This window comes from Siphateles boraxobius, unplaced genomic scaffold (assembly GCF_051911475.1).
Source record: "Siphateles boraxobius isolate OS27281-9 unplaced genomic scaffold, OSU_SipBor_1 90, whole genome shotgun sequence".
Classification (NCBI taxonomy): Eukaryota; Metazoa; Chordata; class Actinopteri; order Cypriniformes; family Leuciscidae; genus Siphateles; species Siphateles boraxobius.
The window spans coordinates 4,933-25,274 of record NW_027509220.1 but is presented as its reverse complement, the minus strand read 5'-3'; the positions used below and the strand labels follow the sequence as shown (position 1 = coordinate 25,274).

General features: G+C 40.2%; 1 protein-coding gene across 1 annotated transcript; it reads left to right on the top strand.

The window, feature by feature from the left end:
- The first annotated feature begins 8,117 nt into the window (after positions 1–8,117).
- Positions 8,118–19,125, top strand: LOC143733112 (integrin alpha-M-like). The gene is made up of 6 exons (XM_077224680.1): positions 8,118–8,237; positions 9,241–9,364; positions 11,198–11,301; positions 17,246–17,316; positions 17,816–17,930; positions 18,887–19,125. Exons 1-6 carry the CDS (start codon positions 8,198–8,200, stop codon positions 19,123–19,125), a joined length of 693 nt encoding a protein of 230 aa, XP_077080795.1. The 5' UTR covers positions 8,118–8,197.
- The last annotated feature ends 1,217 nt before the right edge of the window (positions 19,126–20,342 follow it).

The window sequence follows — 20,342 nt, the reverse complement described above, 5'->3', positions numbered from 1 at the left end:
TACTTCTTGTCTTAAGGCAAGTGAACTGTTTGGGTCTGAGACTACAGTCATCCTGACCCCTTTGAAGGCGGGTGGCCGCCGTCGGAACTGCAGCTTGTACCCTTGGGTTAGTGTTGCTATAACCCATGGGTCGGAAGTTGTTGCTTCCCAGTAACTGAGCTGCTGATTAGAAAACTGTCCGACGGCCGGCCGCGGACCTTCAGGACCTACGTCCATGGCCTCTAGCATCCCTGGTGGGCCGTTGGCCAGGTGCTCTACCCCTAGGGGCCTGAAATACTTGCTGACCCCGAGCCCGGGGCCGCTGAGCAGAATTCCCTACTCGCGGTGATCTCGGAGGCTGGCCCCTGTGAACATCACCTGAGCGTGTTGAAACCGTAGAGCGTGGTAGTTCATACCCCCTAGAAGGCTGACGGTAATTTAAGTGAGCCTGTGGAACTCTCCTCAGGTCAGCAAACTGCTGCCTGGTCTGATTCACCTGGACACTACGCTCCAGTGTCTCTTGTGCAGCTGGCCCAAAGAGTTGCCCTGGAACTACTGGAAGGTCCCTTAGTGTTCTCCGACATGCCTCAGACAGAGTTGATTGTGCAAGCCAGACTTGGCGGCGTGCTTGTGTGAGCGTTGACATCAGCCTTCCCAGCTCTCTTGTCATGAATGCTATTGCCTGAAGGGAGGCATCACTTAAGTTTTGGTTAAAAGGATCACTCCCTGATGATTGAAGGGATTGAGACAGGGCCAACATGAGATGGGAGAGAGAATTGCCAATGCGGCCCATTCGTGCTGCTGTGTTATATGCCTGGATAAGATGGTCATCTGTAATCCTACATTGAGGCCGGGGGCACCGAACATTAGGCCTCAATACCTCCTCTGGGGAAAGAACAAAAGATGCAATAAGTGGATCAACCTTAGGCATCTGACCCAAGCCATAAGTGTCTGCATCCTGCATCGCAGCCAATGCCCTGCTTGCACTAGTGGGGTGCGTAAGCGACCTAGGGTTAGCCCAGCATCTTTGCAGATCCTCGATATAATCCTTTGATGGTGGAATTGTAAGAGGAGAGGGTTGCGCTGAACCTCTGAAAAAAGCACTAGAAGAGGTTACCACAGCAGGGGCTGTGTCAAGACCCAAGCGAGCCAATGCAGCCTGAAGAGCCTGCTTCACTAGCTCTTGCTCTGACTGTGGACCTTCTGCAGATCAAAGACCAGCTTCCTGGGAGCCATCATGGGAGAATTGGGATTGATGATCAGATAAAACCTGCACCTCTCCATCAACATCATCATAGAATTGGCTCTGAGAAGCCACCATTGAAAGGATATCCTCCTCCCCAATGGGCGACTCCATAGCAGGGGCTTCGACTGAAGATACTAGTCTCTCGCCCGGTTGCAACTTCATAAGCAAAGCCTTAATCTGAGCAAACTCAGCCGTCAGCACATCCACCTTCTTCCCTAAAGGGTCTTCCTTGGGTCTTTTACTAGCGGAAGCACTGGTTGATTCAGTATTTTTACGCTTACTTGTTGTTTTACGTGGTGGGGGTGGAGGTAGCGACTCCCCCAAAAGCCCTTCCACCATGGTTATCCTCGAAGTCCTCCTCTCCCAAGACATGACGCTACAGTTCATGCAGGCATCTTCCGTGAGGCTCTGTTTAAGGTGTTCTAGGCCTAAACAGGAAGGGCAGCAGTCATGCCCATCATCTGCCTGGAGAACAGCCATGCACAATGTGCAAGTATCAGGTAACTTTTCCATTCTGGTTTCGGAAGATATTTGGTAGGTCGAACGGAATCACTCTGACTGTCACTGTCCTAAGCAAGCCTTGCCAGAAAACTTACTAGAGAATAAATTCAATACAATATATTACACACACCCAATTATTGAAGTGTACATGTAAATATACTAGGGATGCACCGATACCAAGCTCATGTACTTGTACTCGTAGTCGTAAAAATACCCCGATACCAAAGACCGATACCTCACGTATATCCTTAGCTTATATTTCTTAATTCTTATGAACACCCTTCCTGCAGTTATAGTGTTGCTAGATTTAATAGTACACTCTAATATTTCACCTTACACTTTCGGCTGTGATTACATTGTTACTCAGTGTTATGTTAAACATTTGTTCTGTGATTTCTTTGGCACTTTATGACACATTTGATTGTCTTGTCTGTGATTTCTTGAGCACTTTGACAACTTTGTGACAGGCAGGTAAAAATTACATTCATTATTTCCTTGGTTTTGCCCTTTGGAGGTTATTGGACACAGTGAAATTTGGGCTTTTAAAATTTGTGATAAGCACAATAAGAATGATTTATTTTTTTAAGTTTATTTAAGTTGTTGAAAATAAAGATGCTGATATGTTCATTAGTCTCATTGTGTTGTTCTTAGAAAATTGCCACATAAAACGAGAACCGCCCCCCAGTACAACAGGCATCGGTATCGGTATCGGCGAGTACCAGGAAAAAAATATCGGTACTCATACTCGACCCTTAAAAAGTGGTATCGGTGCATCCCTAAAATATACCAACAAAAAAAATTATTATAATAATATATATATATATATATATATATATATATATATATATATATATTATCCTAATTGTTGTGTTTATATATATATATGCAGAGTATGCAGCTATTGTAGCTCAGATACCAATCGCTATACAGAGTGCACACCCTCCAAGCATGGTCTTACTAACTTACCTACGGCTGCAAGTTATAATGGCCCTTTCAACGAGCGAAAACACTCTGTCTAGCGACCAACACAATGCCAGGAAAACGAGAACGAACCCCAGCATCAATGTAAACAAACTCACCAGCCGTGTTGCTTATTTCGTAGTCAATGAATCCGTTGCAGCCTCTGGTCTCGCGCAGTCGCGAGACACCAACAAATGTTTTCTGTTGCGAAGCTGTGAAGAACGGATTCGAGTTTTTTTTTCTTTTTTTTTTCTACATAATCTACGACCTGCATACGTGCACGCGAGAAGATTATAGGGACAGTCTGCAGGAAGTCACGGGGTTAAATAGAGGAGCACCCCGAGTCATCCTGGTCACGAGGGACATTGTTTGTATTAGACTCGACCTATGCATTGCAACGAGAGATAGTATCCAGTGTGAAGCACTGCCTCTGGCGGTCAGGAAGAACGAAATAGAACTATCGTCATTCATTCGTATCATATACACACTCACAAACTTTAAAGTCTTCATTACAACCTGTCAAAATCAAAGTTTTGTATAACTTGAAGAAAATATAACAGAAATATATTACTATTGCACAGTAGAGTATACTTCAAGTAGGCCTAATAATAATAATAATAATAATAGTTTATTAAAACACACAGAAGCTCAAATGTCTTTAATTTACAACCCACCAAAATAAAAGTTTGTAGAGATAAATAAAGTAACTCGAGGGAATTATGAAAGAAATTGCACAGTAAGATGTACTTTTTAAAATAATAATAATCAAATCTATTAAAACATAATTTTAAAGGAATATCACAAGTTTTTAAAAAGTAAATTTTTATTTGTGCTTATAATGTTCAAGTCTTTTAATTGTCAGCTGATAAAACCTGTGCTTCAGGGACCATATTCATATAACATCTAAGGCTAAATGTAGCTCTTTACTGGCTGAGTTAGATGGCGATTAACACTAAACAGTAGAAAATGGGTGGTGTTGGTGGCGGGGGGGGTGGGGGGGGTGGAGGGGGATGGAGAGGGGGCGAGGGGGTACGGGGGGCTTGGGCTGGTATATCACAGTATACTCACTACAAAAAACTAGACTACACCACTGGCATCAACACTTGCAGAGTAAATCAGTGGTCAGAGTCAGTGTAGTTACAGCGAGTTGACATAATTGACAATGGTGATGAGTTGATCCAATTTCCGGTCCTTGCAGATTATTTCCTTTTTGATTAATGGTGGACGACCACGAGGAGAGGAGTGTTCAAACAGGTATAATATTTTATATTATACCACTTATTTATTTATTTATTTATTTATAACATTGCCTGAGTGCTAACATTATATCCTTTCGGATAACAGGACAGACCACCGATAGGATCTCGAGGCCATTTTGCTAGTTTGCTGGTAAATTGAGGTAAAAGTTGCTTAGTTTATGTTAGTTATCAGTTTTAGACTTAAGTTTTCTTATATTTTAGAATCTGGGTTAGATAACAGGGTAATTTCTGTGATTTATTTAACTTAACTGTTTGAGTAAAATTAATGCAAATTACGCAGCATCCATAGGCTAATCTTCTTGGGGCTCACGTTATTTGTTCTGCCAAAATAAGGCATTGTAATCTATTTTTGATCTCCAATATTTCAGTGCATTGCTCCACAAATAATCTCTGTCAGTTTAAGTGAGTAGCAGTAACGCGCAAATCTTTATTTTATTTTATTTTTTACGTGCACCTTGAACGCGCAGCTTCGGATGGTCAGGAATTTACAAGTATATAGCGATTACTCCTGTCTGCCATAGATATATACAGGGGAGCCCCTCCTCTTTAATTGGACCTATATAAACCCAGAAAAACAGTTAATTTTCATACTGTGAGTGTTAATCTAACACTTTCAAATTTGCTGTGATGCTACATGAGAGATAGAGAGGAAGGGAGAGAGTGGTTGTTTAGAAGAAGAGTCAATGAAAATAGGGGGCAAAGAAGGAGTGCCTAAAAAAAAGAGCCAGAGAATAAAAGTGACAGCAACTTGTTACAATCTTCTTTTATCCCTTCTTTGACCATTCGACTGTAACCCAAATGTGAGAAGTTCAAACTGACCAATCAGATAATTACAACTTCCACCACCGTACTAAAGTTAAAGGCAATTAGAAGACACCCGATGTCCACATATATTGGCCTACAGGCCTTGAGCTCTATCAGCACGTCTTTGCCTTTAGGAATTCCAAATGGTCCTTGGGGTTGAAAACAAATAGTAAAGCAAATATCTTTGTTTATTTTTAAATATCTTGGATTATTTTCAATCCTACAAATGAATGCACCATGTTTGACAACATTATCACAAAGTAGGCTTGTATTAAATCAAGGAGTGAATTACTCACCCAGGGTTTTAAAACAGATATCTGTTGGGCATTATTAAAGTGAACGCACAATAGCAGGCACATAAACACTTTATATTTAGTAAATATTACTGAAAATGGCGGATTATGCATTTTATATTGTAATATCTGTTTCTGTTTTGTTCTGTGTAAAATAAAATTTGGGTGTAAATGGTCCTTTTTCTGACAAATGCAAAAGCAGCTAGTACAACAGAGCGTCCTGCGGATCAAGCACATCAGCATCTTCGTTTTATCTTCTTTTCAACTTCTTTTTTATTTAGGTTAGGTCTAGATTTCTCTGCAGTTGCTGTACGTTGTAAAAAACAAAAAAAACAATGCTGAATATCCATTCAGCCCACACTACAGCAAGCTGGATATACCATAGGCTATTATCTGCCAAATTGCAGATTTGTCACGCAAATGACTTTCGCAAATGCTGCCTACAGATGCCCTGTCCAAATACCCAAACTTGCCTTCTTGGCCACTTGAGAGTGTGTGCCCGTGACAGGAAGTAAGTGCACAAGACTGTCCCGTGTCTTAAAAATGCCAAAATGCAATGACCTTGCCTGCGTCCAAACACTGAAAAATGCTGCCCCCGCAGGCAGGTTATGAGGTAGGAAGGTAACAAGGCACGTCTGGATCCAATGATCGTGCCACATCCTGTCTCATGAGATACCTTCTGATTTTTGAAGGCAGCATAGATGGATCCTTCACTGCCTGTGAATAAGGCAGCATCTGAAATTTGAGGTTGGTGGTCAGTTTGTGTGTATAGTGTACATTTGATCAACTTTTCCTACTTTTGATGACATTTCAGGCGAAGTCTTTCGCATGTAAAAACTTTGTCTGTGGTCACAAAAAAAATCCTGGCCAAATTTGCCCAGCGGCCTCTGTCCATCATGGCCTCCTAATCATCCCCACATACAGTATATACAGTATATACATAGAGAGGGAATATTGAGAAGCACCCCAGCTCACTAGTGGAGAGAAGACAGAGTGATGAAGGCAATTTGTGTGTATAGTGAGGAGGCTTCCAGAGGAGTTATGAGCGAGGATGCACACACAGATGTATCCTATGCGGAAGTCTTTCTTGTCCAGAAACCTGATGCACGTATAAATTCATCCCCCCCTTCACATCTGTCACAATCATTTTAATTTATGCTTTACCTTTGCAGTTTAAATAAATCATATATCACACATATCATCGGGGCATCTTACTTTATCTTTATTAATTCTTAATTTATTGAATAACCAAACTTTAATAACATAAAGGCAGATCCTTTGAGCGCAGCTGATGATGCAGTGAAGTGATGCTCGAGTGATCAAGAATATTCCAATATTTATCTATCTATCTATCTATCTATCTATCTATCTATCTATCTATCTATCTATCTATCTATCTATCTATCTATCTATCTATCTATCTATCTATCTATCTATCTATCTATTACAGGAACGTCTGTCTGTCTGTCTGTGTGTGTGTGTGTGTGTGTCTGTCTGTCTGTTATTTGCATATCTCTCGAACCGTGTCTTGCAAGTGTCTTGCTACGGGCACGAGTAAGTTCTGTGCCCAGTTTGACGTTGTTTGGATTAGAAATGCAAAATACATCGTTAAATATATCGGTAAAAAGCACACATGGCTTTTGCCGGCCACTCCCCCTCTCCCACTGCACACTGTGAGCACAGCGCAGGACCAGAGTCAGAGAGGGTCGAAGAAAGCAGCGGAGTTGCTCACTGCAGTTTACTGTGTAGCCTGCTCCCTGAATCGTCGAGCTTATTCATTTGTGGATGTTAACTGAATTTGTAAGTCAGCTGCACTGTTTACTTCTGAATATTACATTTTATTCTGGTGCGCCTAACGTTATCGCTAGGCCTACTGTGCAATATGCTATTCACTAACTAAACATATCCTATTCAATGCGTTCACAGTCTCTTTCACGGGCATCATTTGTAATGTCCTATTCACAAACTGTTTGCTGTTTGAGTTCACTGTGCAGGCTGTTCCCTGAATCGTGTAGTTCAATTTTCCATATTTATTGTAGGCATATGTCATGTCAGTATCAGTATTTGCAGACGTTTGCTGTGCAATTGTAACAATGAGCACTCAAACACACCAAACCAACAATAACTAAAAACACACACATGGGCACTTTGCACTAGTAACTTACATACAATTTAGGCTACTTTCTTTCCTTGCAGTCTCCCCTCGCATCCTGAAGGGTGTGGAGCTGAGACGCGAGGAAAGGAACGAGGATATTTGGACAGGGCTGTAAGTCGCCTCCAGTAAAGTGAACACTTGTCCAAACTATTATGACATAGCAGGGCATGTCAGCTGCCTAAGTTTTCCAACATAGCCCGAATGTTTTGTACTCTTTCCAATATATTCTTTGTAGCATACGCATTTCGCTAGTAAAGCGTACTCGTTCAATATAATGACGGAGTCCACAAGACTGAGGGAAGTTAGGAAGGACATAAAAATAGTAAAATACGTCAAGCAGTTTAGAAATTCTCAACTTTATGCAAATAAGGAGCGGAAAACGCAGCATAGCCGAGGTAGGCCTACTGGTAATGACGTCTGGCATTTATGCGTTAAACACGTCATGCGTTTGTGCTGGAAATGAATTTCTTTTGGATAAATCGTATAGTTTACACATTGCATTTTTTATGTAGCATATGTTCAATATTGCAGTTTGTACCCTTCAGTTTTAATTAATTATTTATTTGTACATTATATACTCATGGCTGCCATTTTCTAGCTAATTGCATTAAATTATTTTAAAATCCACAACTAGGCTAACGTTACACCACATAGCCTATATCTCTTCTCAAATACGTCCTCGTCTTTTTAATGACTATTCAAAGAGTCTGTAATCTGCAATAGAGATAATTTATTATTTAGTTTAATAAATGAATAAATACGTATTCTGTGTATATCATAACTTCTTAATCATTGTATTCTGACCATGTATTCTCATAAGCTTCATCTTTCTTGAATATGTGCTCATTTCCTTTTTATGAAATTGTTGTTCCTCTTTCGTGCTTCCACCCCTTGTTATATCTATGAACTACATCATTCACTATAACTCATCTTCACTTTCATTTATTGTCTTGACTGTCACACCTTATGCATCCTCCATATATACATTTGACAGGTTATAATGAACCAGAACTTCTGTATCAGATTATGCATCTTTTGTGGTAAGATATTTATTATTTTCTTCTATATCTTTTATTGCTTATTTGTTATTTTGTAAACACCATTGCTACCTCAATAGCTGCCTATTTCAAGTCTGAAACCTTTTTGTTCCCTTTTGTGCGACTGAAAGCAGTGAGTAGCAATACGATTTTAACTAGTCATATTTCTCAGCAGGTAAAATTGGCTTTACATTCTCTTTATAGTCAAATTTGTTAATTTAAATCTATGCAAAATGCATTGCAATAATCTTGTTGTACATGAATAGATGAATAAGTGATTTAAAAAGAAAACTCTATCATTGTAGGAACTAAGTTTAAAGCTTTTACAGCTTTAGTTTTACTATATAGATCGTTGATCAAAATAAATTATGCATCTAATTTTAGGCAGCATCAGGCAAAAGTTCAAAATATAGTAGTAATATGTTATATCATGACCAGACATGATATGAATGACTATGTAAAATGTACTTTTAAGGCAAGAACAATTTTCAATAAGTGTGAACTTCCTTCATTTCATGCCCCTCTAATTCTGTCTCGTATGAGGTTTCTGCTTTCACACAGCAGATTCAAAAAACATCTATGAGAAAAGCACTGCAAAAAAACAACTCATAAATGCACATGACAGCTTTTCACATATTTGTATATTTGTATTAAAAACTATTGAAACCGAACAAGCTAAAGCAAGCTAATATAGTCATTGTGTCAGACACAATGACTATATTCACAGTGTACCATTGAGTTCTTTCTTCTTTTCTGTGTAAAAAAAAAAAAAAGTTTACAAAATATTTTATACATATCTTATTACATTATTGCCTCTATTGGTGCAGCAATGAAATCAGCATCAGCTGCTGAAATTCTTACTATAGCATTATAGTATTTTAGCATGGCTGCAACGGCATATTTACCAATCAGTAAACAGGAATGAAAATATCATATTTTATAAATTTGAATTATGTCAAATTACAGTTACTAATTCAGTCTTTTTTATCACTTCTGAACACTTAAGCATCTCAGTCGGTGATGGCTTTTAACATTGACCCCGTTTCCTGGAAAAACTTCACTGCACCTTCACCTTCACAGAGCCAAAATGTTGCCTTTGGCTATAAGGTGATACAGAAAAACACATCAAGGTGAGAACAACATAACCACTGATTTTGAAAAAAATAAAACCAATATGGTTTGGAAAGCCAGTGCTCACCACATTGCATAGGTTTCTCCTCCAATGTTGATCAGCGCTTACTTGTGATGATGAGAAGCTTGTGGAGAGCATTTTTTATAAGCATAACGACTCCTTTACTCTGTTAAGTAGCTTATTATGGCCACGAGCGGAACACTGGGACAGGAAGAGACTGGCTTACTAACATCAGTTAACAACCACAGTTGCTTTTGCTTTTACTTTGCTTTTAGGGGTATATCTGAAATAGATGCTACTACAATAGATGGACATGGAAAAATCTCAGATTATAGCTTTTGTGCTTCATTGCACATAGTGAATATTTTACTGGTTATTGAAATTTTTATTTAAAATGTATGACTTCTAAACAGTGAGCCAGTCCAATAGTCTCATATGGTGTATCTTTGAATGCAGCACCCCCTGTTGGCAATCACTGAATTTACAGCCGATTGAGATATGTCATGCTTTAATGGGTTGTAGACAGAAAGTACGAATCACACATAACTGAAAATATACCAAAACTTTCAGTACACAGTCATAGACTTTGTTTGAAATGGCAAGCATGAAACGGGCGGCAGTGGCTCAGTGGTTCATGTAGGTTGTCTACAAAGCGAAAGGTTGGTGGTTCTATCCCCGGTTCCACCTGACCAAGTGTCGAGGTGTCCATGACGAAGACACCTAAACCCCAGCTGCTCCCGACGAGCTGGATGGTGCCTTGCATGGCCAACACCGCTGTCGGTATATGAATGAGTGAGTGAATGGGTGAATGTGAGGCAAATATGTAAAGCGCTTTGGTGGCCATTGGGTCTGTGAAAGCATTATATAAATGCAGTCCATTTACCAAAACATTATTCCTACTATTTCTGCAGTATTATTTGTGAAGTATCCTATACATTTTCTGCAAGCATGGAATATTCAGATGACCTAGCCTACTATATTTACCAAAAATACCCCCAAATAAAATGACCAGTACCAGTTAGTTTACAATTACGAGTTTACTGACATTTCCTTAAACCCTAAAACACAACACAATGCAGGGTATTGGTTAATTTAAATTTGAGTAAAACACTTAAGACGGAAAGTGTAATAAAACACAGAAGAAGAACACAGTGGTGCAAAAGAAGACAAAGAAGAATCAAAAGTTCCAATGCAAACGTTCTCAAAATATAGGTACATTGGGTCTCATAAAGGTACATTGAAAACAGGCAGAAGGTTCATTCACACTTAACTACGACGTAGATCGGAAATTGAACAAGGCAACACACAGATCAGGGAAACGAGACACAGCTGACAAGACTAACGAGGAAACAGGTGTGACAGAAGAACTAATGAAGGTTACCGTGGAAACAAAGGAGTGGCGGAAAACAGAACAAAGGAAGACATGTGACTAATGAACTCATAATGACTAATTAACAAGACAACAGGTGACAGGGATAACTTCATTGTATGTGTAGTATACAAAAACTTTAGATTGTAGCTGTTTCTTTGTCTTTACTGCCATTTTTTGTATAGCTGTATCTGTCTATCAAGCCTTCACTATACTATTAATGTATTATGTTTGTAATCATTTTATTTTTGTTGTTGTTGTGTATATGAATAACATAACCACAACGGCATTGCATTTTTTCCCACATGGAAATTATACTTTTATTATTATATTATTTTTTGGTTGTAAACATTGCACAATCTCTGTACGGGAGCTAGTTCTTTACATAAGTCCACATTAAATTAATAATCTTTCCTCTATTGTTGATTCTAACACATGTTCTTACTTTTTTTTTTTTCTTAGTCTTATCGTGAGTGATCCTTTAATTCAACTCATCCAAGATCAAAGAGGATTGATATATGACTGTTCTGTCACAAAAGGAACCTGCTCATCACTGAAGATTGATGGTATTTTGGGTTTTGTTCTACAGTATTGAAATATGCTTTCCAATTTCCAAGTAGGGTTTTTAGGTCTGGGGGCATAATTGTATGAGTTATTTTATCTGCTTAACTTTCAGAAAATTATCAAACTTGGGAAATAAAACAGCTCATGTATTTTGTATAACCTTCTATTACCGTGTTACCAAATTTAGGACATGTTGTTTAAAACTCTGATTTGTATTTTCTTCTGATTATCATTAATTCAATTTATTAATAAAGCACATTTAAAATCAACCTTGGTTGCCAAGGTGCTGTGCATAAAATAGACAAATAAAAATAAAAATGAGACAGATAAAAGTAGTATGAGAGAAAAGATAAGTTTTAAACATAGATTTGAATCCGGCTAATGTAGGAGCTGTTCTGACCGACAGCGGCAGATTATTCAACAGTTTATGGCCGGCTACTGCGAAAGCTCATGGTGACAGTGGATGGGTTATGAGAAACAAATAGATCGTTGAGGTATTTAGGGGTTAAATTATTAAGAACTTCATTAACAAATAAAATCATTTTGAAATCTATTTGGTAACGTACTGGCAGCCAATGCAAGGAGTGTAAAATAGGTGTGATATGTTCGCATTTGTGGGTTCCTGTGAGTAGACGGGCAGCTGCATTCTGAATCATTTGGAGGTGAGAAATGGAGGAAAGAGGTAATCTGACGTACAGTGAATTACAGTAGTCTAATCGTGTAGAAATAAAAGATTATCTGGGGCAATGGTGTCAAAGAAAAGTTTTAGTTTTAAAGTAATTTCTCTAAATGTCTGAAGAAAAACCGGTTCAAATTCACTCCACGTTGAGCAGGAAAAAGTCGGATCAAATACAGGTTGTATCGGTGTGAAAACTTGGGGTTGGGAAGTGTTGATTTTGTCAGAAAATAACGCGTTCCAATAAATAAACATTCCAAATACAAAGTGTAACGAGTTAGCTCAAAGGGGAAATATTAATAATAAATCATAACTTATGTTTAATTATGAATATTTGGGTCAGTTAATTGGATTAACTTGAGTTAGATAAATTAACATTACAATCAATTAATCAGTTCGTCCAACGAACTCTTTTGATTATTCATTTATTCTAAGAAAAGGGTATCTTTCATGGCGACAGAAAAATAATTATTTCTTATGATGTACAGCACTTAGAGCATGTAACAGGGTCAAGGCCGTAAAATAAACTTTGTATGCAAGCAGAGAATCAGAACCAAATACATATTGTGCACAAGTTTTATTAACAAAAACACGAAAACATAACTAACATACAAACAATTACACATACAGGGATAGATAGTAAATGACAGAATGAAACCGGAAATGAAATGAAGCTACGGAAAAGATTCATTTAACATGAAAAGAACCATCAGCTGATCAATTTCAGAGCACCTCATTAAATGTATACTTGCATGGCCTTTGCAGTGGACACAATTCTTGAAGTTGTTGAAAATTTAAGTTGTTGATGGTTTTGCGAGTGTCAAATTTTGAAGTTGCAATTGTTTTCTATTCCGTTGGATGAAGAAGATATAATGAACTTGCATGGTTAGTTCGACTCTGTTCTCGTGGCTGGAGTGCAGATTGTGGCCTGCCGGCCCTGGGCCTGAGAGGACACGCAGAGCAGATGGTGGGAGTTGCGATGGACTTCTTCTGCGTTGAATGAAGACGTTGTGCCAAACTCCTGAGGTTGTCCTTGATTCTGTTGTGGTTGAGAGAGTCCTCTCTCTCCTGAATGAGCACATGGCTGGCTGCGACCAATAAAAAGGTGGAGTTTCCAAGCAGGAGAATTTGATTTATGGATATTTGTTTCAAGCGTGCTCATTTGCATGTGCAGCTGGATTGGTTGCTGATGAAGAAAATATGAAAGATTCTTGTAATACTAATATTACTAATATTATTGTTGTTATCGACATATGTCGTCGCTGTCCGATGAAAACCGCGTATGTCCATTTTGCCGATTTTGAGATTTTTCGACGGATAGAATGTCCAGGCTCATTTCTGTATACAGTATGCTTCACATTATCTAAATGACCAATGAAAAGTTGCGAAATCATGTCATCTGAATTTCACGTATATCCATTTTGTGTCAAAGCTGTGAATCACACCGCGTATCTCCCACCCTGTGGAGGCATCTCGCCGGTCTCGTGAAGTTTCATCTTAAGCGTCTCTGGAAGCTCAGCATTGGATAGCCGAATAACACTGTGAGGTAAAGTATCAGCAAACGTTTGTTTTTGACTGTTTTCAAGTTTATTATACATTCACAAAATTACGGTAGGACTGTGCAAACAAAGTATCAGTCTAGCATTGCCATGTCAGTGTATTGATTCATTGTCCCTTCATAGTTTATTAAATACGCTCAGTTTATTAAATGTCTCTTGCAAACTGAGACGTAGGCTATTTGATAAACTGATCATATTTAATAAACTGAGACGTAGGCTATTTAATAAACTGAGCGTAGCCTATTCATCTGTCAATATGAAACGTGACTTGGTCATTCTAATTAATGATCGGAAGAACACGTATCAACCACCGTTACTGTAAAGAATGCACGTATGTCCATTTAAACTCGATTTTGATCAAATGTGGATTATATCATTACACTGGCAAGAATATGGTTACATTTAAAGATGCCGTACCAAGTATGCAACGCTACGTTTAACTGCTTTTGAAATTAAGATGTTTTTTTTCACTTCCTGAAAAGTAACCGTTTTGGACATACGTGAGATTCATCGGGCAGCGAGGATGTACACAGTCATTTCGATCTTCAAAGTACCAAGTTATAGAGACCAATCATGGTATAGGTGAGCTTACATTGACCGTTGTTTCTATCAAAATAATCCACAGTATCAAAAATAAAAATTAATAGAATTAAAAGTAACTACACAACACAGTAAATCATTCACACAATTTTCTAGGGTGCATGTTCATTTATAGATCCGTTCGTCTATGATTAATGATTAATGCATATTTTAAAGTCTGCTTCTGTCTTCTCTGTCTGGACCACATGATCACATTTTTAACAGTATAAAAACCAACTTATCTGATCGTAGTCATGGTAACCAAAGACCCTTCTTGCCCTTGTTGGGGGATGGGACCACAGAGCCCAGAGTGAGTTTTAAATATTATTTGTTAACTATAACACATTATTGTGTCTGATTTGTCTTAGTCGTTACAAAAGCAATCAAATCACATTGGTTTTAGCCAGTATAGGGCCAGATGTTGCTGTACAGTTATTGATTAATTGGATGTTTACTACATTTAAAGAATACTAAACATTTTTAATGGCTCACATTAACAGGATTAAATGGGTTGATAAATTGTTTGATAAATGCAGTATTTGTTAAAGTTCTGCATCGTACTGTAAAGATATTAGGAAATATTACATTGTATTGTATTTTTACAATATTAGTCCCCTCATTTTGAACATTGTGAACACCTCCCTTACTACTGGTATTGTTCCGAAAGCCCTTTAGGTTGCAGCTATTACACCAGTCCTTTAAAAGGATGGTACCACATGGATGTGATAAGTCTGACCTATCAAATTACAGGTCAATCTCAAATCTACCCTTTCTTGCTAAGGTTTTGAAACGTGTTGTTGTGGCAGTGAGGGACACAGTACAGACACAACCTTGGTTCGAGTTATGAATGACCTGCTTGTCTCAGCTGACACGGGAACCTCTTGCAACGATCTCAGTTTAGCATTTGACACAGTGTGCCATTCTATCCTGCTAAATAGGCTAGAAAGTTGGCTTGGTTTCACTGGTAATGTGCTCAATTGGTTTAAATCTTACCTTACTGATCGTTCCCAGTTTGTTGTCTTGGGAAACAATAAATCTGAAATTGGACAGGTTTGCTATGGTTTTCCTCAGGGATCTGTCTTGAGTCCTATATTGTTAAGTGTTTTTATGCTTCCTTTAGGTCAAATCACTAGGAAATATGGTTTAGGGTATCACATTTATGCTGATGATACCCAAATTTACATCAGCTCCAAATCTGATGTTACTGCCGCCTCTACAATTTTCTCGGAGTGTGTGCAGTAAATAAAAATGTGGATGCACAATTATTATTTTAAATTGAATTGTTCCAAGACAGAGGTTCTACTTATTGGCACACAAGCAGATATTCACAAAGGTAGCAATTTTAATTTGATTATGGATGATGGTGTCGTATCCCCATCTACCCAAGCTTGTAACCTTGGTGGTATTTTTGACACTCATTTGACACTAGACACACTCCCGTATTAAGATGATCACAAAGTCTGCATTCCAACATCTCAGAAACATTGTTAGAATTTGGCCGTACCTCACTCTGCATGATGCTGAAGGCTTATTCAAGCATTTGTTACTCCCAGGATTGATATAATTGTAATGCACTATTTGTTGGTTTACCTGCATATCCTGAATTTTGCAGCACGGGTTCTTACATATACTCCAGCACATCACAGGCGTGCTTTACAGCTTGCATTGGCTTCCTGTTCAGACTCGTATTGTTTTTAAACTCACACTAATATACAAAGCTATGCATAAAATACTGTAGCCACTTCATATATCTGTGACTTAGTCACCCTGTACACACCTTCTCGTTCCCTTTGGTCTGCTGATTCTCTTACTCTTCAGCAGCCTCCCTATAGATTAAAATCTACGGAGGAGAGAGCCTTCTCTGTCGCTGCACTCATGTTATGGAATGCACTTCCTCTTACTGTTAGAGATGCTCACACATTAGCCAGTTACAAGCAGTTTCTAAAAATTCATCTTTTTAAAAATGCTTGTATAAATTGTCACGATTAATATTTCTATTGTGATGTTTAGTTGTATTTCTTGACTTATAGTTTTTTTTTTGTATTGTATTTTTGTAATTCTGCATTTATTTTAATTTCTTATCGTTTGCAGTGCTTTAGGTTTTAGTAAAGCGCAAATAGGTTGGTTTCACGTGACGTCACGTTGCTGCATCGCGATAGCTTGAAAATTCAGATGGAGGGCAGGAAGTGAAATTGCTTAGGATCTGCCATCAATGTTTTGTGTAGTTTACGGCTGCTCCAATCATTCTAATCGAGGAAAGGGTTTTTATAGAGTACCAAAGATTGCCATTCATAAAGGTGAGAAATGTAAAAAGCTCACTGAACAACGCCGTAAAAAGTGGATTTTTTACGTAACGTTACGTCTGCGGTTTGGGAGGAGCAGAGTCTGTTAATGCCGTGTCTGCAGCGACGGTATGTTAGCTAGCCAACGTGTTTTTTTGTGTCTGTTTATGTAGCATTAGGTTGTCGTTCAGGGGATCAGTGGGAATGGGACATTAAATGATCAAGGTAAATTAGACTCAGTAGTGACTCTCCGCAACGGTTTCCTCCATAGACATATGCTGCGTTCCAGGCAACCTGTAACCCGTGTTTTTCCAACCTTATACCCGTGAAAGTGCACTGGAACGGCAGTCAAACCCGTGACTTCCCACCCGTGAACTTGTACTAGATCGATGTACTCCCAGTTACGAGTTCTGACGTCACATAGCCCGCGAAACCATACAAAACAACAGGCGGTACACAGTGAGAATACACTTTAGGACAATATAACGTTTCAGTCAAATTAATAATAATCATAATAATACACACACGATTATGTATTACAATTTTACGTGTCTCTGAAACAATAAGTATATATTGCGCTCAAGTAGTTTGGCGTGACTGGCCTGGAACGTTACAAAGTCGTGAGTCGTGGTTTTGAAGTCGTGATTTACTTGCTCAAAAACCTGCCTGGAACGCAGCAGTATTCTCCATGTTTACTTCCTGCCCTCCATCTGAAATCGCCCTGCCTTCCCGCGGCTCATAATGGTCAAGACCTCTGGGATGCTCTTGCTTGCACTTTAGATACGTTGTTGAGAATAATAAAAACTTGTGACAAATTATGTGAAAATTAACAAACTGTCTTTTAATGAAGTGCCCTCGGAAGCTGTCAGCATGTCTCTTGGACTCTCCATGGTTCAAGATCCAGGGTCTTCAAAGATGGCTGTAAGTTATTCAGAACACCATACAAATCAGTTACAAATGAAGCACATATTGTAACCATTTCACACATGCACTATATTTCACACATGCTCGTGGCAATTTGTATCTATTTTAGTTTTGTAGTAATAAGCGCACAACGAAGGTGGTTCAACTTCAAAATGGTGTTTAAAAGCATCCAAATCCAAAAGAGAGCAAAGCAACACACCATACCAGTGTCAGGTGTGGGGGTGGTGAAAGTAGCGAGGACTCAGGTGCAGAGTTGATGGGCTTTTAAAATAATAAAAAATAAAACAAAATGCAAACAAACTTTTGTGTATCTGCTTATGTTATGCCCCACTAATTTGGGGGATGTTTTCTTATAAATCGCATTTTACAAATTTACACAATCACCACCTCAATTTTTTTTCAACAATAAAAGTGGTTGGTATTGTGGTCTATAATTATCACTTGATTTAGTATTCCTTTGATTAAAGTGAAATCTATTTAATTCCATCTCACCCAGTTTTGTGGTTCGACCATTCCAAAGAAATGTGCATCGGTTACCAACTACAGAGGCATGTGCTTCCTCAGTGAAAACAGCGTGTTTAAAGCACCGATACCCAGCTCCATATACCGAGGTAAATATGATGGTCATCAAAGTGCTTTTTTGTTTTTTTTCAGTCAAAGAAGTTTCATCTCTTTTAGTGTGGTAATAGTTCCCTATCAGTCGCTCACGTTTGACGTTACGACATAATTGGGATCACTTCATATCATCTTCGAGTGTCCACAGAACGGGCCAATGAAAGTTGGCGTGCGTGAATTCCATCACGCGTCCTGCCCCGCAGCGTGGGTATAAACAGGAAGCGGCCGCACGCACCTTTGTCTTTCACTTCGGAGCCGAGCTTTCTGTTGGTCTTCGAGAAGCAGACTGCTGAAATAGCGTTGAAGGAGACTCTTTATCTTCTCATCAGGTGTTGGTGTGACCGCGTGTACAGCGAGTGGCCGCGGTCTCAAAGCTCAACAACTGTTGTTGTCACTGCAAGAGCACTGTCGGTTCGGTGGGCGTTCCCCCTAAAAAGTGTACTGTGTACACAGCGGCCATTCCCTGGGTGCCTCAGCACTATTGTGAGAAGTCACAAAAAAACAAATTTTTTCTTTATTTTTTACAAAAGAGCAACACAAGCGTGACACTGTGTCCTTTTCAGGATGTCATTTCGCCTGTGCGTTTCTGGATGCGGTCGTTCCCTGGCACCAGCAGACGGCCACAATAGCTGCCTATCGTGTTCAGGCATTCAGCATGCTGAGGTAGCCTTTGTGAATAGTTCATGTTCCAATTCCGGGAATATGAATATGGCAGCGTTAAGATCAAGCCTCGCTTACCTCAAGGGAGGTGCAGTCTCCTCACCTATGCCCCGATCCAGTTCCTATTCTGGACCTCAGAATAGACCTACTTCGGTTCTTAGCCAGGGTGATCTGTGGATTACCGCGTGGGCTTCCCCTACGAGGCAATCTCCGAGGGGCCCTCACGGCTTATAACACTGCCACAATTGGAGCCTTCAAAGGAGTGTTTCTGGTCCTTCGCATGGACAACCAGTCGTGTCCTTTGGAGCTCCACCTGACGACCAGATGTCGGTTGCAGCATTGGAGGGGGAGCTTCAGTCCTCTGGAGATGAGGATTATCCTTTACCGTTACCCCCTTCGAGGAGTGTAGCGTTGTCAGAGGCAGATGGAGGACATCCGGCACATCCTGCCCCGGCAGACCGCTACTGCTCCCACACCTCCACCGGCCACAGACCCTCTATCCACTCGTCGACCGAGGTCGACCTCCTGTGACGTGCTCCGCTCCCGCTAAACCGCCGCAGCAGCCATCACCCAGGTCTCCGCGTGGAGCAAGCCGTAGGAAGTCGACCCCGGCTTCTACAGCCTGTACTTTATTGTACCCAAGAAAAGCAGTGGGTTACAACCAATCTTGGACCTGCGTGTTCTGAACCGCTCCCTTCACAGGCTGCTGTTCAAGATGCTTACGCAGAAACACATTTTCAAGCGCATCCGTCCCCAAGGTGGGTTTGCAATGATCGACCTGAAAGACGCATACTTTCATGTCTTGATTCTCCTGCCACACAGAGCGTTTCTTCGCTTTGGGTTCGAGAGGCATATCGGTAGAAAGTCTTACCATTCGGGCTGGCCTTCTCGCCCCGTGTCTTCACGAAAGTCACGGAGGCGGCCATTGGTCCCATGTGCGAGCGTAGTGTTCTCATTCTCAACTACCTCTACGACTGGCTCATCCTGGCCCAGTCGAGAGAGCAGTTGCGCAAACACAGTGACATGGTGCTCAGTTACCTCAGCCACCTAGGGCTTCAGGTCAACTGGGAAAAGAGCAAACTCACCCACGGGCAAAAGATCTCTTTTCCCGGTATGGAGCTGGACTCGATCAACATGACAGCGCCTTTCACGGAGGCCCGCGTCCAGTCAGTGTTGAACTGCGTGAGCTGGCTCAGACGCAGAACAGCTGCACCACTGTTCGTTCCTGCGGGCAGGTGTTCCCCTAGAGCAAGTGTCCAGGCATTCTGTGGTCACCACAGAGGCCTCTGCCACCGGCTGGGGTGTAACGTACAATGGGCATGCAGCTTCAGGTCTGTGAACGGGAGAAGAAGAACACCACGAGAAGCCCTGAACTTGCTCGATCAGAGCTGTGCTTTCCTTTCTGCAAGATGGGTTGGAGGCTGTCTCCCCCCACCCTTAAAGTGTATGTTTCCACTATTGCCGCATCATGATGCAGTTGAGGGTAAATCGCTTGGAAAGTATGACCTAATTGCCAGGTTCCTAAAGGGGCGTGAGGAGACTAAATCCACCTTGCCCACTCTCTATACTCTCTTGGGATTTGTCTCTGGTCCTTTTGGCACGTCAGAGACCACCCTTTGAGCCTTTGCAATCGGCGGAGTTAAAAAAAAAAACCTCAGGACCTCAGACCAGCTCTTCATCTGTTACGGAGCCCAACAGAAGGGAAAGGTTGTCTCCAGCAGAGCATGGCTCACTGGATAGTGGATGCT

What these genes read in the sequence shown, in the direction of transcription:
- LOC143733112 (XM_077224680.1), top strand. Translation starts at nt 8,198, where the DNA reads ATGAACCAGAACTTCTGTATCAGATTATGCATCTTTTGTG. An exon ending in CTCATCACTGAAGATTGATG is followed by an intron (nt 11,302 to 17,245) that starts GTATTTTGGGTT and finishes CTTTTAATGAAG; the next exon opens with TGCCCTCGGAAGCTGTCAGC. An exon ending in CAGGGTCTTCAAAGATGGCT is followed by an intron (nt 17,317 to 17,815) that starts GTAAGTTATTCA and finishes CATCTCACCCAG; the next exon opens with TTTTGTGGTTCGACCATTCC.